Source organism: Pongo pygmaeus, chromosome 8, assembly GCF_028885625.2.
Source record: "Pongo pygmaeus isolate AG05252 chromosome 8, NHGRI_mPonPyg2-v2.0_pri, whole genome shotgun sequence".
Lineage (NCBI taxonomy): Eukaryota > Metazoa > Chordata > Mammalia > Primates > Hominidae > Pongo > Pongo pygmaeus.
This window is the reverse complement of record NC_072381.2, coordinates 101,314,747-101,332,868: the sequence shown is the minus strand read 5'-3', so window position 1 is coordinate 101,332,868 and position 18,122 is coordinate 101,314,747. Positions and strand designations below refer to the sequence as shown.

General features: G+C 36.8%; 1 protein-coding gene across 1 annotated transcript in view; it reads right to left on the bottom strand.

Annotated features, from left to right (window-relative positions):
* Positions 1-18,122, bottom strand: part of CC2D2B (coiled-coil and C2 domain containing 2B) — a 136,966-nt gene that overhangs the window by 15,183 nt on the left and 103,661 nt on the right. Inside the window, exons 26-31 of the mRNA XM_063669470.1 lie at positions 13,022-13,118; positions 8,574-8,672; positions 6,092-6,274; positions 5,727-5,924; positions 4,571-4,660; positions 2,126-2,239 (exon numbers count right to left, since the gene is read on the bottom strand). Coding sequence (XP_063525540.1) covers positions 2,126-2,239; positions 4,571-4,660; positions 5,727-5,924; positions 6,092-6,274; positions 8,574-8,672; positions 13,022-13,118 — 781 coding nt within the window. The remainder of the gene's footprint in view (positions 1-2,125; positions 2,240-4,570; positions 4,661-5,726; positions 5,925-6,091; positions 6,275-8,573; positions 8,673-13,021; positions 13,119-18,122) is intronic.

Genomic DNA, 18,122 nt, shown 5'->3' with positions numbered 1-18,122 from the left:
AAGGCTCTGACAAAACCAAGTAAAGTTAAAAAGCCATTAAATTAAATTTGGGAACAAGATTTGCAATTAGAAGCTAAAGGGAACTATGCAGGAAACCAGTCTGAGGAATAAAAAGTAGTTATTATGTTGTTGTTATTTTACTCTGAAAGATAAGACCTTTTGTAGTGTAAGCCTATCCTACCAAAGAATAAAAATTTTTAGGTAATAATAATAATGAGACTATTTAATTTATTGAGTATTTATATGCATCAGATATTATGCTAAGAATTAACACTAACTTTGTCACTTTCATTCACTCCAAATTCTGGGAGGAAGGGTTGATTATTATGCCCATCTTTCATATAAAGAATCAGAGGTTAAGAGGCTTGTCAAAAGAGCCCATGAGTGGCATTACTCCTGTTTCATGAGAAGGTAACTGAGGCTCAGAGAAGTAAACAAGGCTGAGATCATACAGTTAGTGGCATTGCTGGGTTTTTTGTCTGTGTGTGTGACAGGGTCTTGCTCTGTTGCCCAGGTTGGAGTGCAGTGGTGCCATTATAGCTCACTGCAGCCTCGACCTCCCAGGCTCAAGCGATCTTCCCTCCTCAGTCTCCTAAGTATGTGGGACCACAGGTATGTGTTACTATGCCTGGCTTATTTATTTATTTATTTATTTATTTATTTATTTAATTTATAGAGGTGGGGTCTCCCTGTGTTATCCAGGCTGATCTTGAACTCCTGAGCTCAAGCAATCCTCTCTCCTCAGCCTCCCAAAGTGCTGGGATCATAGGCATGAGCCACCATGCTCAGTAATTGCTGCATTTTAAACCTGTGTCTGACTGTCCCCCAAACCCATATACTTAAAACTACACTGTGCAGCCTGCTCTCCTCGACTTCACAGCCCTTGCTGTTGGTCTCTGTGCTCATCATCTTTATAGTAAAGAGGAGGCTTTACCTTAACCACATGGCTGAGGTGAAACTGTGCAGGGCTACCTCCTGCAGTGTTGGTCCACAAGTACTAACACAAATAGTTGCCAAAATATTGTTGACTGTTTACTGCCATCTAGTGGCACTTACAACTACGGCAGGAGATCATATAGAGGGAATGAACTTCTATTATTAGTTAACAAGCTTGGCAATGAAATAGTAAATGAAGCCGAGAGAATACAGGGAAATAAATCATCATGACAAAAACCATAAGGCAAGACTGTAAATACTGGCACTTAGCAAGATACTCATGGTAGGGCTAGAAACAGTTCAGAAATAATAGCTTTCTGGTGGTACAAATGTAGAAGAAGCATATAAATTAAGATGTAAACATTTCAGATAGGGAAACATTAATTCCTGGCTCACTTCTTATAAGATTAAAACCTCAGCAATGGAGCATGAGGAGAAGTATTTTTTTTACAGATCTTAAAATACACTTACTAGAAACATATGATGGGCCAGGCACGGTGGCTCATGCCTGTAATCCCAGCACTTTGGGAGACCAAGGCGGGTGTATCACCTGAGGTCAGGAGTCAAGACCAGCCTGGCCAACATGATGAAACCCCATCTCTACTAAAAATACAAAAAATTAGCCGGGCGTGGTGGGCACCTGTAATCCCAGCTACTCGGGAGGTTGAGGCAGAAAAATCACTAGAACCCGGGAGGCAGAGGTTGCAGTGAGGCGAGATCACACCATTGCCCTCCAGCCTGGGCAGCAAGAGCAAAACTCCATCTCAAAAAACAAAAATAAAAACAAAAACCATATAATGATCGTGGTGGTAAGGATGGATAACAGCTGCCACAACTACACTATAACTATTACTACAGTACCACCACCATCACCACCACCTTTATTGAGTCTAGGTGCTGCTCTCGGTCCCTTAATATGTACTAAGTAATTTAATACTCCCAGTAACTCTATGATGTAGCACTATTTTTAGTACTCTTTTACAAGGGAGAAAAGCAAAAGGAAATCACTCTTTACATTGTAGAAATTTTGATGAACCAACATTATCCTCTTAACTAATCATTGCTTGCCCATGAAATTCCAAATTAGTTTGTGAAGAGATGGAAACCTGGGTTTGAAGTCTTCTAAACTTGCAGCTGAAATCTGATTTCCTTTTGCTTACATTATTTCAATATGAACTCCAGCACTTACTTCTAACACTGAGGTTCCCAAGAGGACCAGTGCCTTCTTTCCAAAATACAGAAAGAAATTACAGAGAAGGATGGCATGCTCCTCCTTATTTCCAATAGCGAAACTGATGCAGCGCTAAGACAAAACAAAAGCAATAGGAACAAAAAAAGAAAAGAGCGGGAAAGTTGAGTAATGCAAGCATCCAACTGATACGGAGCACCTATACTCACTCCAGTTCCAAACCATTTATTTTTACCAAGTTGCTAAGTTGACAGCAGAGCAGACAGCTCCAGCTTTGCTAGGGCATTAGAGGAAGAGAACATTGACTTGGAGCATTGGGGCCACCTTTATCATAGCACACTTAATGTAGATATTGTATAGAGTGACCAGACAATTTATACCCAAAATGGGATGTTTTTGTTTAGGACAAATATTAAAGTGCCCTGGGCAAGCAGGGACATATAGACTGGTATTTCAAGGAACCTTATCTGATAGGGAATCATATAGTATTTGTAGGAAGTGATCCTTTGGGCTGTGGAGCTACATTCTGTCCTGTACCAATGTAGTACTGTCAACTCAAAGAAAGGAAGAAATCTGAGTTGGATGTTAATCAGGAAAAGTGACTGAAACGTCTTCAACTCAAAGAGCTGAACAGCTGAGCAGGGTGTAATAGATCAAATAGAGAGTGCCCAGTAAAGCACAGCAATATAGCAGGGGAGAAAAAGTATAGCAGAAGTAGCCAACTGGTGGTCTATGACCTAGTTCTAGTCTACAGGTGTGTTTTGTTTGGCTCCCAGAATGTCAAAAAAAGAGAGAACATTTTCTTAGAAAACTCTAGATTTCTGGATTTTGTTGGAAAAAAAAAAAAAAAAAAAAAAAAAAACTCTAGCAAAGACTTGGGTCCAAATGTTCAGATGGCAACAATCTGTTGCTGACTAGTGGCTACACCATTTAAATGAGGCATATGGCCAGGCGCGGTGGCTCATGCTTGTAATCCCAGCACTTTGGGAGGCTAAGGTGGCCAGATCACAAGGTCAGGAGATTGAGACCATCCTGGCCAACATGGTGAAACCCCATCTCTGCTAAAATACAAAAAAAAAAAAAAAGAAAAGAAAAAAAAATTAGCTGGGCCTGGTGGTGCGTGCCTGTAATTCCAGCTACTCAGGAGGCTGAGGCAGAATTGCTTGAACCAGGGAGTTAGAGGTTGCAGTAAGTCGAGATCGTGCCACTGCACTCCAGCCTGGCGACAGAGCGAGACTCCATTTAAAAAAAAAAATGATGTGACATGCACTCTCCAGTTCAATACAGTCCCTGAGAAGGGGCTGTGGGGGCCAGGGAGGTGGGGGTAAGAGGTGGGGAGCTAGAGAGCTCATGGCAATGACTATTTACCAATCAGTATGGAAGCATTCCAATGTTTTAACAACTGATATGGCCCTATCAGTGTGCATTGGCTGAACCTGATGGTGAAGGATGGGGGTTAGGGAGGATAGTTAAGGAGGCCCTTCTGAAAGAACAGTGTGAACAGGTGAGCTAAGGGCAGAATAACAATAGTCTTCATTGTCAGGCCAAGGAGGTTCTGGATTTTATAAGAGGAGTAGGGAGAGGATGACAGTAGGGAACTAAGTTTTCTTGAGGTCCAGATACTTTGCATGTTACTACATTTAGTCTTGTTAAAACTCCTGTATGACATAGATAAGGAAATTGAGGTCCAAAGAGGTTAACTTATCTTAGGTCACACATCTATTAAGTCTTTGAACTAGGATTTGAACCAAGGTTGTTTGTTTGTTTTACTCCAAAGACTGTGTGTTAGGTGAGAGAAAATAATTCTTTTCTTGTGAAACTGAATCAGTCATACACTCATGGTTTATGACACAAACATGATTTAAGCTGAAATGGAAGAAATACTCTAAATACTCTACTTAGGGTTGCCAGACTTGAAAAGAACTTATAGGATGCCCAGTTAGATTTGAATTTCAGATAAACAACAAATAATTTATTACTAAAAGTTTGTCCTGAATATTGCATGGGGCCTGTATTTTATTTGGCAATCAGACCAAAGAGGACTTTAATCTAAGTGCTAGGGAAGAGCACTGTTCTACGAGCTCTTCACTCAGATGGGGGTGACGGGGGAAAGCTTTTGGGAAGTGACAGCGCTTGCATGAGACTTCAGGGTCTGACCAACTCCATAGTGACAAGTCATACTGCTCTCTGGAGAATGGCATAATATTATACTCCTGGAATTCCCATTGAGTCAAAATATTCATGAGCTACCACTTAGAATGTTGAAAATATTTTTGGTATTCATGAATTATTTCCATAGATTGTTAAGGAGCTGAAGATGATGTATAAAATTATCAAACACTTTTAAATTTCACAAGGCAAAGTAATACATAAACACATAATATTTTTAAAAGGTTTCCTTAAAAGAAATACTATACATTTTAATTATAAAATGTAATTTATTACCTCTGATGTCAGCCATATATCAGAACCATCATTTTCATCCGGTGTATTAGGCATAAAAGGAATCAAAGATACAAATCGAGCAATGAGGTCCTAGAATAATATTCACATTTATTGAGTGTGTGCTGTATGTCCATCGCTTAGCACAATGCTTTACGTGCACTGTCTCATTTAGCATATAATCTAAGCCTATAAAAGTAGACACTATTATTATTCTGGTATTACAGAAGAGGAAATAAGCTTGGAGTAATAAAATATCTTGCCCTGGGTTCCATGGCTAATACAATATGTGAAGTCTCTGGGAAACTGAGCCCAAGTTGGACTGACTGCACAGGGTACATGTAACCATTATGTTTTATTTATATTTATTTATTTAGTAATTATTTATTTAATAATTTATTACTAAAATTTTAAATATTACAATAATATGTTTCCACATTAAACATGTACTTTAAAGTACAACTGTTAAAAAATTTTAAGATATTGAAGAATAGCAAAGGTTTTTTTTTTGGTTCAAAATCTATCACAATTATTTTTGTGAATATAACTTTATTATAAGCTGCTGCAGCAGGGAGATATTAGGGTAGTACAATGTGCTTTCTCAAACAATAGAAGTTATACTATGGATTTTTCCCCTATAGTGCTGGAGACAAAGACTCAGACTAATCTAGGAAAGGAGAAAGGGGTGCAAATAAACAATGTGTTAACAGAGAAAGTTCATGAACATTTTAACTGATGTTCAATAGCTGCCATTTATGTGCCATTATGACCCTCTGGTGACTTCATGCAATTAATAAACAAGACTCACAATCCTTGACAAGCAAAGGAGTTTGGATTTGTACATAGTTTTTAAAAGATAAAGATAGTCTTTGAAATAGATCTGAGAGCACTATTACCTCCTTGGAATATTGGGTATCAGGACACACAGGCAGGAAGAAACCCATGATGGAAAAGCAGTGTAGCAATAGGCAATCTAAATTAGAACTTTTGATTTTAGCTTAAAGAGTCCAGCTAAGGGAGCTTTATGACTCATAAACAGTACAAATATTTTGAGGACAGACAACTCACTAGATTGAACCCAAATACACAAAAGGTAAAAGTGATTCTTCACAGATGCCCTTTAATCACAATGAAGATGTTAAAAATAATTATAACTTACAAATGTTGCATTAGAATTGTGAAGAAATATATCCAGAAGTTGCTGAGGTGGATTTAATGCCTTGATATATCTTGTGACTAAGAACTGTATCCCTTCATCATTAAAAACAGTAGTTATGATTCTTCGGTTGGGAAACATTGCCTTACAATTCTTTTTAAAAATCTGTGCTCTCTGCAAGACCTCTGTTTGATCTAAAAACTACAATAAAATTTAAAGTATTTCAGCATTGTACTATATTGTTCTCACAGGAAAATATCAAGAACCAATGTTTATTTTTGCCATCTTTGAAATTATTATTACTGGTTTTTAAAATAGTTTATACTTCTTTGATGGTATATATAAAAGAAATTCAGTGTAAAACCTACCTTATCTAGTGTTGGATTACAGGTGACATATGATATTTGAGGTTCAATGGTAGCAAAAATATTTAAGAATGTACATTCTTTTAAATTCTGCTCATTGGAATCTTCTTTAGGAAATACATAAGTATTACTCCAAGTATACCCAAGCAAAACTGGTGGAATAGTTACTTGAAATGTTCCACTAATCTGAAAGAGTATATCAGTATAATGGATTATGCATGATGAAAATAAACATCAGTCAAATATTAAGGCCCAGCAGAGTCCACTCCATCACAGAAAGCTTGCTTGCTTGCGTGAATGGGCTTCTACTCATTTGTACTTGCCCAAGAATGAGCAGGTTCTCTGTGGTGATGTGTTCATAGGCACCCTTGACACCTTGTGTCCCTGCCTAATATGTACTATGTAGAGAGGGTAGGAGTAAGAAAGGAATGAAACAAAGAAGCAAGTTACGATACCAGTGATAAAGCTCTTAGAAAATCTAATGCCGGCTCAGAGAAGAAGCTAAAAGATCATGTTACATTTTGTATTGGTTCCAGAAAGAGAAAATATGTAACAGCAAGAAAGACAACCCTGAGGTCCATAGTAGGAGAAAGGTGTGTGTGTGTGTGTGTGTATGTGTGTGTGCGTGTAAGAGGTAAATAATAATAATAATAAATATTAGCTGGGAGTGGTGGTGCACACCTGTGGTCCCAGCTACTTAGGAGGCTGAGGTGGGAGGATCACTTGGGCTTGGGAGGCTGAGGCTGCAATAAGCCATGATTGTCCCACTGCATTCCAGCCTGGGCAACACAGTGAGAGCTGTCTCAAAAAAAAACGCATGATAGCTAATAGTTACTGAGTGCTTACTAATGTGCAAGACCCTGTGCCAAGTGCTTGATATAGATCGTATCACTCAATGGAGTAGACACTGCCCTTATCTCCATTTCACAAATAAGGAAACTGAGGGTCAGAGAATTGAAGTATTTGTGCAAGATCACAAAAGTAATGAGTAGTGGAGCCAGGATTACAACCCAGATGTGTCCACCTTTGAAGCCCACACTCTTACCTACCACTGTATCCTGCAGTCTGGCCTGAGACTGAGCAGTGTCCACAGGGACTTAAAAACGTAGGAAGCCCTGTAGCTGTACCTCCAACAATGTCTACTCCTATTTCCGGTCTTGGCAGCACGTGCCGTCATGACTTCATGTGATTGCACATTGTGCAGGCACCTCTACTCTCCTACCTGATATTCGTTCTTTCCCACTTCCTTACCAATAGCTTTAGTTGGTAACATGACAGCCAGGTAGTGGGAACAGAAAGTTCATTAACACTTTAATTGGTATACAATGGCAGCCATTTATGTACTACTATGACACTGTACAGTGGTGACTTCGTGCAATTAATAAACAAGGCTCACAATCCTTGACAAGCAAAGGAGCTAGGATTTGTATATATTTTTTAAATGATTGTCTCTGAAATAAATCTGAGAGCACTGTTATCTCTTTGGAAATTGGGTGTCAGGACACATAGGCAGGAAGAAACCCATGATGGAGAAGCAGGGTAGCAAAAGGCAATCTAAATTAAGCCCTTATTTGCTTGACCAATTTGTCAAGCCCTTATTTTCTTGACAAATTCATCTTTAAGGACTTAATTCAAAAGTTATCGCCTATGTTAAGTTTTCTTTGATCTTTGATTCTCCTCCTTAGTCTCCTCTTATCTACCAAACTCTCTGAACCACTCCCCCGGCATTTCCACTTGCAACCCAGGAATAGTAAAGTACTCCCTACTGTATGTTCCCATGTACCTATCTCATACCTCTATGAAAGCACTACAGCATTATCACATTGTACTGAAATGTTAGTTTTATTCCATAGACAGTGAACTTATTGAGGTAGAAAATTCATTTCTGAATTTTCACATTTCCAGTGTATGGCATGGCGTCAGAGATGTCAAGTGCCTCACCTACCATCACTTAGTGAAGAAGTAACAGTGGAGTCTGGGCTGGGGCTTTTCTACTTTGCTAGTCATGTAGGCATTTTCCTGCTACATAATAACCCAACAGCAGAGCCCTCTGAGGGTCTCACAGAGACTTGGTGCAAATCATAGGTCTTACCATTGTCAATAAACAGTGTTGACAAGCTGAAACTCCTGGTACCCATGATTACAAAGAAACACCATTAATCAGAATGTTTCATGAATCTGATCTTATAGAACTCTTCTATGCAAATATAAATGTTGTTTTAAGACCTAAGCCTAGTTTTCCTATTCTTTGTTGGTAAACACTCCCAAGATACTATCCTATTCTTTGTTAGTGAACACTCTAAAGAACTGTCTACAGACAGTTCAAATCTTCAAACACTTCAAAAGCCCAGAACATTCTAATACAGGATCATCTTAACTGACCTACCAGCCTGCCAATCACAGAGTCTGATTCAAAGACAACAGAAAGTGTTTCTATTAGCCAGAGGTCAAAACTTAGAATGAGCAAAGAAGCATTTTCTCTTACCTCAGATTGTTGCAGAAGAGCAGAAAAAGGGAAGACAATGGATCCAAGCCAATTCTTTCTTATATATGAGTGACCACTACAGCTCTTGAGACAGTGATCCTATGAAAATAAATAATTTTTTATTACTTAATATCATGTGATGAATAGTTTTATAAACTCACAGGTAAATATAAAAAGTCATTCTCTTTCTTTTAAAAAAGAAATCAAAAGGTAAATAGAAAAGATACGTTTTTCTTGCTTTTTAATTTCTTTGAAAGATAACTATTTAAAGCAAAAATAATAGTCTGAGAGAAAATGATCTGTTGTGGAGGTTTTTTTTTTTGTCTATAAAAAGACTTTACACAAATGTTCATAGCAGCTTTATTTATAATAGGCAAAAAATGAAAACAACCTAAATGTCCATCAACAGGTGAATATATAAACAAGCAATGAAATGCATGTTTATCAATGGAATACTGCTATGTAATAAAAAGAAATGAACTATTTGATAAAACTACAACATGAATGAATCTGAAAATAATTTTTCTGAGTAAAAAGCAAAACCAAAAAAAAAAAAAAGAACACATACCATAGGATTCCATTTTCAATAAAATTCTAGAAAATAGAAACGATAGTGACAGAACACAAATCACTGGTTGTGGGCAGGAGGTAGATACGCCAACAGAGCAGGGGGATACTTTTGAGGGTAATGGATATGTTTATTATCTTAACTGTGATGCAAGTTTCATTGGTATATACATATATCAAAACGTCAAATTATACACTTTAAATATGTGCAGATTATTGTATGCTAATCATTCCTCAATAACACTATTTCCAAAATTAGAGAAAGTATTCGTAGTAGGGAGAAGCAGGGATTAGGCATAAAAGGGATTGGCATTCACTACCACCACCACCCCTCCCATTGGCAGCACCCTATGTCTACTCCACTTTCGGCCACTTATATTTTTCATTTCATCAACCAAAGGCCAGAGAATCTAGGGAAAGTGAAAGAAAATAGCTGAAGTTTGAAAAAGCTGCCAAAACCCCTATTCCTACCTTTAGTTAATAACCACTGCTTTGGACATTAGGAGCCCTTCCAACTTTTTGTACTTAAGAAGTTACCCCATCCACTTAGCAGAGAATGAGAAGGGTCTTTTAAATCCAGAGGCTAACCAGCAACAACAGAGCTGAGCAAGATGGACTGTGCTGCTCTAGTCTAAAAGGTAATAGGCACACTTAGGTAGCTTTGTAGGAATCAAGTCCTTGGAATTCTGACTGATGTGCTCTCAACTGCATTAATCTTTCCATCCTAAGTCCCAGGGATGCTGGAGGCTTCTTAGGTCTACCTTGCCTCAGGCTATAGATTATAGCTCTATCAAGGTTCACTTTAGAATTAGTTCCCTACATGGATGGAGCTGGAGGCCATTATCCTTAGCAAACTAACACAGGAACAGAAAACCAAATACCACATGCTCTCACTTATAAGTGGGAGCTAAACGATGAGAACACATGGACACATAGAGAGGGATAACACACACTGGGGCCTACTGGAGCGTGGAGGGTGGGAGGTGGGAAAGGATCAGGAAAAACAGCTAATGGATACTAGGCTTAATACCTGGGTGATGAAATAATCTGTACAACAAACCCCCATGACACAAGTTTACCTGTATAACAAACTTGCATGTGTACCCCTGAACTTCAAAGTCAAATACAAATAAAAAGTACGTAAAATTAGTTCCTTATGCATCCTCTCTGAGAAGCAATGAAAGAATTTTAAGATCAACAATATGAATTATATATGAAGCAACCTTTAAGGAATCTGTTAGTATGGGAACTGTATATATCAAGTGATAAAAAGAAAACTTAATATCCGGATCTATAATGTGTATGTGGTGAGTCTGCATATCCTGGTGTAAGGTGAAGCAGGGCCAGGCACTCTGATGGTTAAATGGTGGAAGAGGTGCTGCTAAGATTGGACCATCTCTTTAAATAACTCATATAAATAAAACTCAGATGTCTGTATATTTAGTCTCTCAATCCCTTGTAAATCAAAGTAACCCCTTCATCTTTGTCCTGGAAGATAATTTCTTTGTGAGCAACATAGCTTGCCCAATAGGGTCCCTTATCTTGTCATCAGGAGGAACATCTTTGTATGTTAATTAGCAGTCATAGAGTTGGGACAGTGGCTTGACTAAATGAACCATGGACTAAAGGCTCAAATGTACAGTATGATTTCCACAAGGTAATAAAACTGAAATTTAAAATCCAAAGTTTACACAAAAGCCTTTCAAACATTTGAAAATGCAAAGATACAGTATTAGAAGACTGTTAGGCCAAGCAAGAAAATGTTATATATATATATATAAATTATATGTATATAATATATATTACATATATAAAATAAAAAATAAGTCACTAAATATAGAACACATAGTCTAAGATGTTTACAGAGATAAATTTATAGTCTCAGAATGTTTCTATTATTCATGAGAAGGCAAGAGATCAAACAAACTAGGCATTCAATACTTGGCCAAAGTAAGTACAAAAATTATAGTCCTGGGGGAATAGGGAGAAAAAAATAATTAAAATACAAGTGGAAATAAATGAATTAGAAAACCAAAAAAGCGAAAAGTAAAAACAATTTCAGTAGTTGGTTCTTTAAGGAATAGGCAAACATCTTCCAAATTAAATAATTTTTTTAAAAATTGAAAGACATGGTTAGAAACCAGAGGAGAGTAGATAATAGCAAGTCAAAAATTATGAGACTATGCTGAAAATTTATATGCTAATAAATTTTTAAATCTTGAAAACAACTATTTTTTTTTAAAAAGTATTAAAACCAATATCTGAGTTTTGGGTTAGTTTAAGGTCTTTCTGTGGCTACTGGGATTTTTGTTAGAGTTTCAGTTAACCTAAGTTTTAAATCTGGAGTATGCATGGTGCTTGCTCTGCCAGTTCCAAAGGCAGTTCAGTCCATCTCTTTCATGCCGAGCGTTAAAAATAGGCTACGTGTCTGTGAGAGTTCCAAGTCTTCAGCTTTCTGCTAATACATAACTAAAGAAAGGGAGATCTGTGGGAAGTAAGAAAACAGTTGATAGCAGGAAGAAAATATACAGGAGGGGCACAGAGAAAAAAAGAGGAAAAATGAAACATTTCTAGACAAAATAATGTTCAGTGATAACTTAAAACCTTCTTTCAACTGTGTGGCTATCTCAGGGCTCAGCCTAGCTCTAGTCATTTACAAGACAATGGAATGTTTTGGCCCATAGCTACCCTAAAACCTTGTCCATGAGAGGAGGACAAGAATGCAAGGCCCTTTCCTTTTTTAAAGAGCATGCCAATATTGTCACAAACAAGTCTGATACCTAAAGCATGTGGATCTCATTCCAATAACAACAATCTCACTTTAATAACAATGCAAAGCACTTTCAAGGGTTCAGTTGTTAATCAACTGCTATTCAGTTCTGATCAAATTAGTCTTTGAGATAATTCACTTTTGAGAGAGAAAATTTGTTAGACATTCTTTTGGGTTTTCTAAGCTTTACCCGTTACCAGTTTCGATCATCAGAACACTACTCAGTTTAACTCCTTGGAGAAAAGCTATCACCAAATTATTGCTCAATATTTTACCCTCAGCATTTATCATGGTTGATTTAAAGTTTCTTTAATAAGAATGTGTGTTGTATCTCCTGGAAAACTGGGTTGGAAAACATAGCCATTATGATTTGCAGTGGTTTTTACAGAAGGCTTGTTCCTGAACCTTACTCTTCAAGGTCTTGTTCAACTTCTCTAACATGGATCCCCAGTCCCTCCAGGTAGAATTAATTGCTCCTTCAGTAGCATTGCCATAGAATTTGGAAAACGTTTCTATTAAAGCATTTAATCTACATACCTTAAAAGAGTAGATACTATGGGTATGCATCTTTATATTTTTAGTAGCAAGTTCAATAGGGAGGAAACTAACGTTTATTTTGGAGCTTGCTAGGGTGCTGGGCATTGTACTAGGAACTTTTACACATCTATGAGGATGACAGTCAGTAATTTTAGAAATTAGATTAAGTAGAACTGAATTTTAGCCTTAGGAATAATTTGATCTCTTTTGTAGGAGTGGTGTATTTTCTTTGATCAGATAATGAGAAATATGTAACCTATTTCTGTTTATATTTCTGTATTGGCTACAGGAAGCTCACATTTAAATGTAATGTTCAATTGCAGAAACCTACTTCTCCCAAGTTCTTGATATATTTATTCCTCCTCCTCCTCCTGTATGTGGTTTATGATCTCTGTTATTTTTGAACTGACTTATTATATGTCTGATTTTATTGCAAATTGCCTCAAATCCTTTCAAGAAAATGTTGGATGTAGACATTGCATCTAAAAGCATATTTACAAACATGTTACTAGACTTCATTCAGTTTGACCTTAGAATTATTTCAGCATTGGCTATTGTAATTATTCTACTTTACCTCATGTTTTTCAGTCATCATTTCATCAAAAATGTTGATATATATATTATCTTTTATTTTAGATAAGCTTGAGAAGCTATAATCATGTCCTGGTGAGCTGCAAATAAGAAACATATTTGAATGCTTAATTTTCTCAAAATCGACTTATTTCCTAAGAGCATTATTCATAAAGAACTATAAAATTACCTGTGTTGTTTTCTTTTATGAAGTATAAACTAAGAAAAAGCTCTATGTTCTGAAGACTGGCTGCTACCTTTCATTACAGCCAACATGTGCTTTGTAATTTACATGTCTCTTAAGATGAAAAATAAAAATGTTTAAGTGTCGAACAGAAGGGCTTTCACTATAGCTATCAATTGCAAAGATTCTTTGAAGTATTGTATAGAGTTTTCAACTATCTTAAATTCTGCTAGTTTCTGCTAGTTGACACATAGAGATAAAATGCTCTTTTATTCTCAGTTAATAGATATGATTTTAAATACAGAACTTATGGTCCGGCACGGTGGCTCACACCTGTAATCCCAGCACTTTGGGAGGCCGAGGCGGGTGGATCACCTGAGGTCAGGAGTTCGAGGCAAGCCTGGCCAACATGGCGAAACCCTGTCTCTACTAAAAATACACACACACACACACACACACACACACACACACACACACACACAAAATTAGCCGGGCCTGGTGGCAGGCGGTTGTAATCCCAGCTACTCAGGAGGCTGAGGCAGGAGAATCGCTTGAACCCGGGAGGTGGAGGTTGCAGTGAGTCGAGATCATGCCACTGCACTCCAGCCTTGGTAACAAGAGCAGAACTCCATCTCAAAATAAATAAATACATAAATAAATAACAGAATTTATTCTCTTTCCCATGTTAATTTTCTCCAAGCAGAAACTGGGATAATGGAGTGCATTTAATTTTGCAAGCTGTCTGCTGATGGCATTCTTGATTAGGTACATTTTGGAGGTAGTTGAAAGGGTAGTGTATATCATGAGCAATGAACTTTCACTCTCAGCTCCAGCTTGTGCACCGAATCTCCATCAAACATTTAACAGTGATGGAAATCTCACCTGTACAATAGGTTACTTTACACAGAAAAACTGAAGCTCAGAGAAGTTAAATAACTTACTCAAGGTAATGCCACCAGCAAATGACAGAGCCTGATCTGGACATAGCTTTTCTTCTTTTTAATATTTTTATTTAGTTTATTTCTATATATATATATATATATATATATATATATATATATTTTTTTTTTTTTTTTAGAGACAGGGTCTATCTTTCCCAGGCTGATCTTGAACTCCTGGGCTCAAGTGATCCTCCTACCTCAGCCTCTCGAGTAGCTGGGCCTACAGGTTGTACCACCACACTTGGCTGGACCCAGTTCTGACAAACTCCAAAGACCAGGTCTTTTCACTATACAGCTGCCACTGACATTAGTTGTTGAATCTTGTTGCTTAAGGAAGCAACCACTATTTCAAAGGATCTTCAACAGCTTCTCTAACTTTCTGAAACCTACAAGCAATGATGATTGAAAAATGCTAGTTGAGTTTAGAGAACAATTTTAAGTGGAAGTTTCCTTATATTTTGCAGTGATAAAATAACTAGCTGACTCCCCTACTTTGTTTCTCAAGGATTTCCTTTCATGTTGCCAGAATCTAAGAAAGGGCGGGGGAGGCAATATTTATTTACAACACTGCGCCAGCAGGAGAAAGGACAACTGTCATCCTTACAACATTTTTTAGCTTGTTAACTTAGTATATTCCTGACATCACTTAAGTCCTTCTGCATTATTTTGCATTCTGTATTCTATTAAAATGTTCTTCAGATGTTACCATAATTCTTCCTCCAGAAAGGGCTCACAGAGCTAATTATTTAATATTATTTATTACTTATAAATATTATTTATTATGACTACTTATCCATTTGCTTGTGGTTTTTATTCACTAAAACGTCACAAGAAGAGGGGAGTTGGGGTCTCGTATCAGAGGCAACAAAAAGTAGTAGCTGGATGGTTTTGCCTTACCCAAAGCCTCTGATCCACTTGGTTGTACTCCACATTGTTCTTGGCCTATTTCACTGCTATAATTGCAAGGATGTAAACACTCCCAAGTCTTCTCATTAGTTCACTTATAAGTTTATGTATCTGATTGACTGTTTTATGTTCTCCTAGATTTATTTAATACAGTATATTTCTTCTAACTCTAATGTCTACATTAATATTCCAAATATTTGCAAACACACATGACCACATATTTTACATTTACAAACTTTTCAAACAAATACATTTTATATGTTAATTATTTAACTTGATATTATATGATATTATATAATAGATTTCCCTTTAAGTCAATAATTTCCTTCACACACAAAGAATAAATAGTTCAAGAAAGCAAGTGTCAGAGAACAAGGCAAAGTGAGAGGTACAAGATTCAGACAGGCAGCCAAATAACAAGAATATCTGTTTAGGAACTCTGGCCAATGACTCTGAAAATATAATTGAGCCTATGTTAAATCCGGAAGAACAAATTTGATTTCTGCTAATAGCAGAAGTTCCATAGCATCTAAGCTAACAAAATTCTAAGGTGTGCTTCCTTATAGTTCCCCTATCCCTAAGTTGAAATAATGGCATAAACAGCGTCTCCCTTTCCTTGCAAATCCTGTTTAGGATCTGAAGCCTTTCACTTTCAGAAGGGGTGGCTGGGATGTGAATGTTTATATAGCCTCCAAGATGTCATCACATATATGCAAGTGATTATGTCGGTTCTTCTGAGTTCCTTTAGCCTTTGTTAGTGGGGGATATACGTTAACATAGGCTTCGGACAAAGCATAGAAATCCTATAAAATCATATAAACTATGAAAACATGAAATATAAAATATAGGAAATTATAGAAAATAAATTATAAAAAATAATATAAAATGATGGCTAATCCATAAGACAATCCTGCTCTATGTGTATGAATAAGAAGTCAATTTTCCCACCTTTCAAAATAAAAAGAAACATATTATTTGAAAAAATGTTTAGATGTTTAATAGCTACACATACCTGCTCATGAGAGAAATTTATACCCAGCAGTAAAGCATAGCAATACTAAAGGAAGTGGCAATGGAATTAGATCCATTTTACTGGGTCGTGTGTGTGTGTATGTGTGTGTTCCTAAACACCACATAAAGGATTATTCTAGTCTATATCTGTTTTGTTCCTTCTTGGTAGCAAGCAGGAACATGGGTGTATATTTCTTTTTGGATTTAAAAATCTGATTTATTAACTATTTTAATTAAAAATACTTTTATATACAGGAATATTATTGAAAAAGATATCCTCACTCATTCTTCAGAAAATGCAATGGTCTAAAATTTTAATGCAAGTTGACATATGTTTTAAAGTAAGGAAAGTAAAGGAAGACCACTATTTATTAAAGAAGATTTTTTTAAAAGGACATACCATAAAGGAAAGGACCGGTACAATTTAAAACTTCTTTTCATCAAAATACATCATAAAGAAAATGAAAAGTCAAGCCATTAGGGAAAGATAGTTTTAACACATATAACTGACAAAGGGCTGGTATCCATAATATATAGAGGACTGCTTTAAAAAAAAATAAAGACAGGCCGGGCACGGTGGCTCACACCTGTAATCCCAGCACTTTGGGAGGCCGAGGCGGGAGGATCATGAGGTCAGGAGATTGATACCATTCTGACTAACATGGTGAAACCCCGTCTCTACCAAAAATAAAAAAAAATTAGCTGGGCATGGTGGCAGGCACCTGTATTCCCAGCTACTCGGGAGGCTGAGGCAGGAGAATGGTTCGAACCTGGGAGACAGAGCTTGCACTGAGCCCAGATCATGCCACTGCACTCTAGCCTGGGCGACAGAGCAAGACTTCACCTCAAAAATAAATAAATAAATACATTTTATTTATTTATTTATTATATTTATTTATATATTATTATAAATAAGTATAATAAATAAATAGAGACAGACAAAACAATAGAAAAATAGAGAAAAGTATCCTTTTGGCTGGAGAAGCCATCTTCCAGTAATTTGCCAAAATGACGAACACAAAGGAAAAGAAGAAAGGCACCCAATGTACGTTCTCTAGGCCTTTTAGAAAACATGAAGTTGTTCCTTTGGCCGTGTATATGTGAATCTATAAGAAAGGTGATATTGTAGACATCAAGGGAATGGATATTGTTCAAAAAGGAATGCCCACAAGTGTTACCATGGCAAAACTGGAAGAGTCTACAATGTTACCCAACATGCTGTTGGCATTGTTGTAAACAAAGAAGGGCAAGATTCTTGCCAAGAGAATTAATGTGCGTATTGAGCACAGAAGCACTCTAAGAGCTGAGATAGCTTCCCGAAACACGTGAAGGAAAATGATCAGAAAAAGAAGCCAGAGAGAAAGGTAGCTGGGTTCAACTGAAGGGCCAGCCTGCTCCACCCAGAGAAGCACCCTTTGTGAGAACCAGTGGGAAGGAGCCTGAGCTGCTGGAACCTATTCCCTATGAAGTCATGGCGTAATTGGTGTTAAAAAAAAAAAAAAAAAAAGACCTCTGGACTGTAAAAATGTTTATCTTTATTGAGAAGAAGTGTGGTGTCCTCTCCCTCAAATAAATATTTAAAGCAAATTTTAATTGTGTCCTAATTCATTATGCAATGTCTTTACTAGTCAAATTTAATGTATTTTTTGCTTAGATGTGAGGTGGCTTATTGTGCAACAAATTACTCAATTGGTTAGAAAACAGTCAGATATTATTTATGAAATATTCGTACTGGTTTGAAGATAGTCACTCTAAATCATCATGGAAGAAATAAAATAATTTCCAAAAAGAAAAGTAGACAAAAGTAATGAAAGGGCATTTCACAGAAAAGAAAATACCAGTGACCAATGACCCTATGGAAAGAAGCTCAATGTGGATAAATAAGTAAACTGTGATACATCCATATAATAGAATATTATGCAGGGGTAAAAAGAAGTAAGCAATCAAGCTATAAAAAGACATGGAGAAAACTTACAGGCGTGTTTTTCATGGAAGAAAGCCAATCTGAAATGGCTCCTTACTGTATGATTCCAACTATGTGTTAACTGGGCTGAGCCACAGTG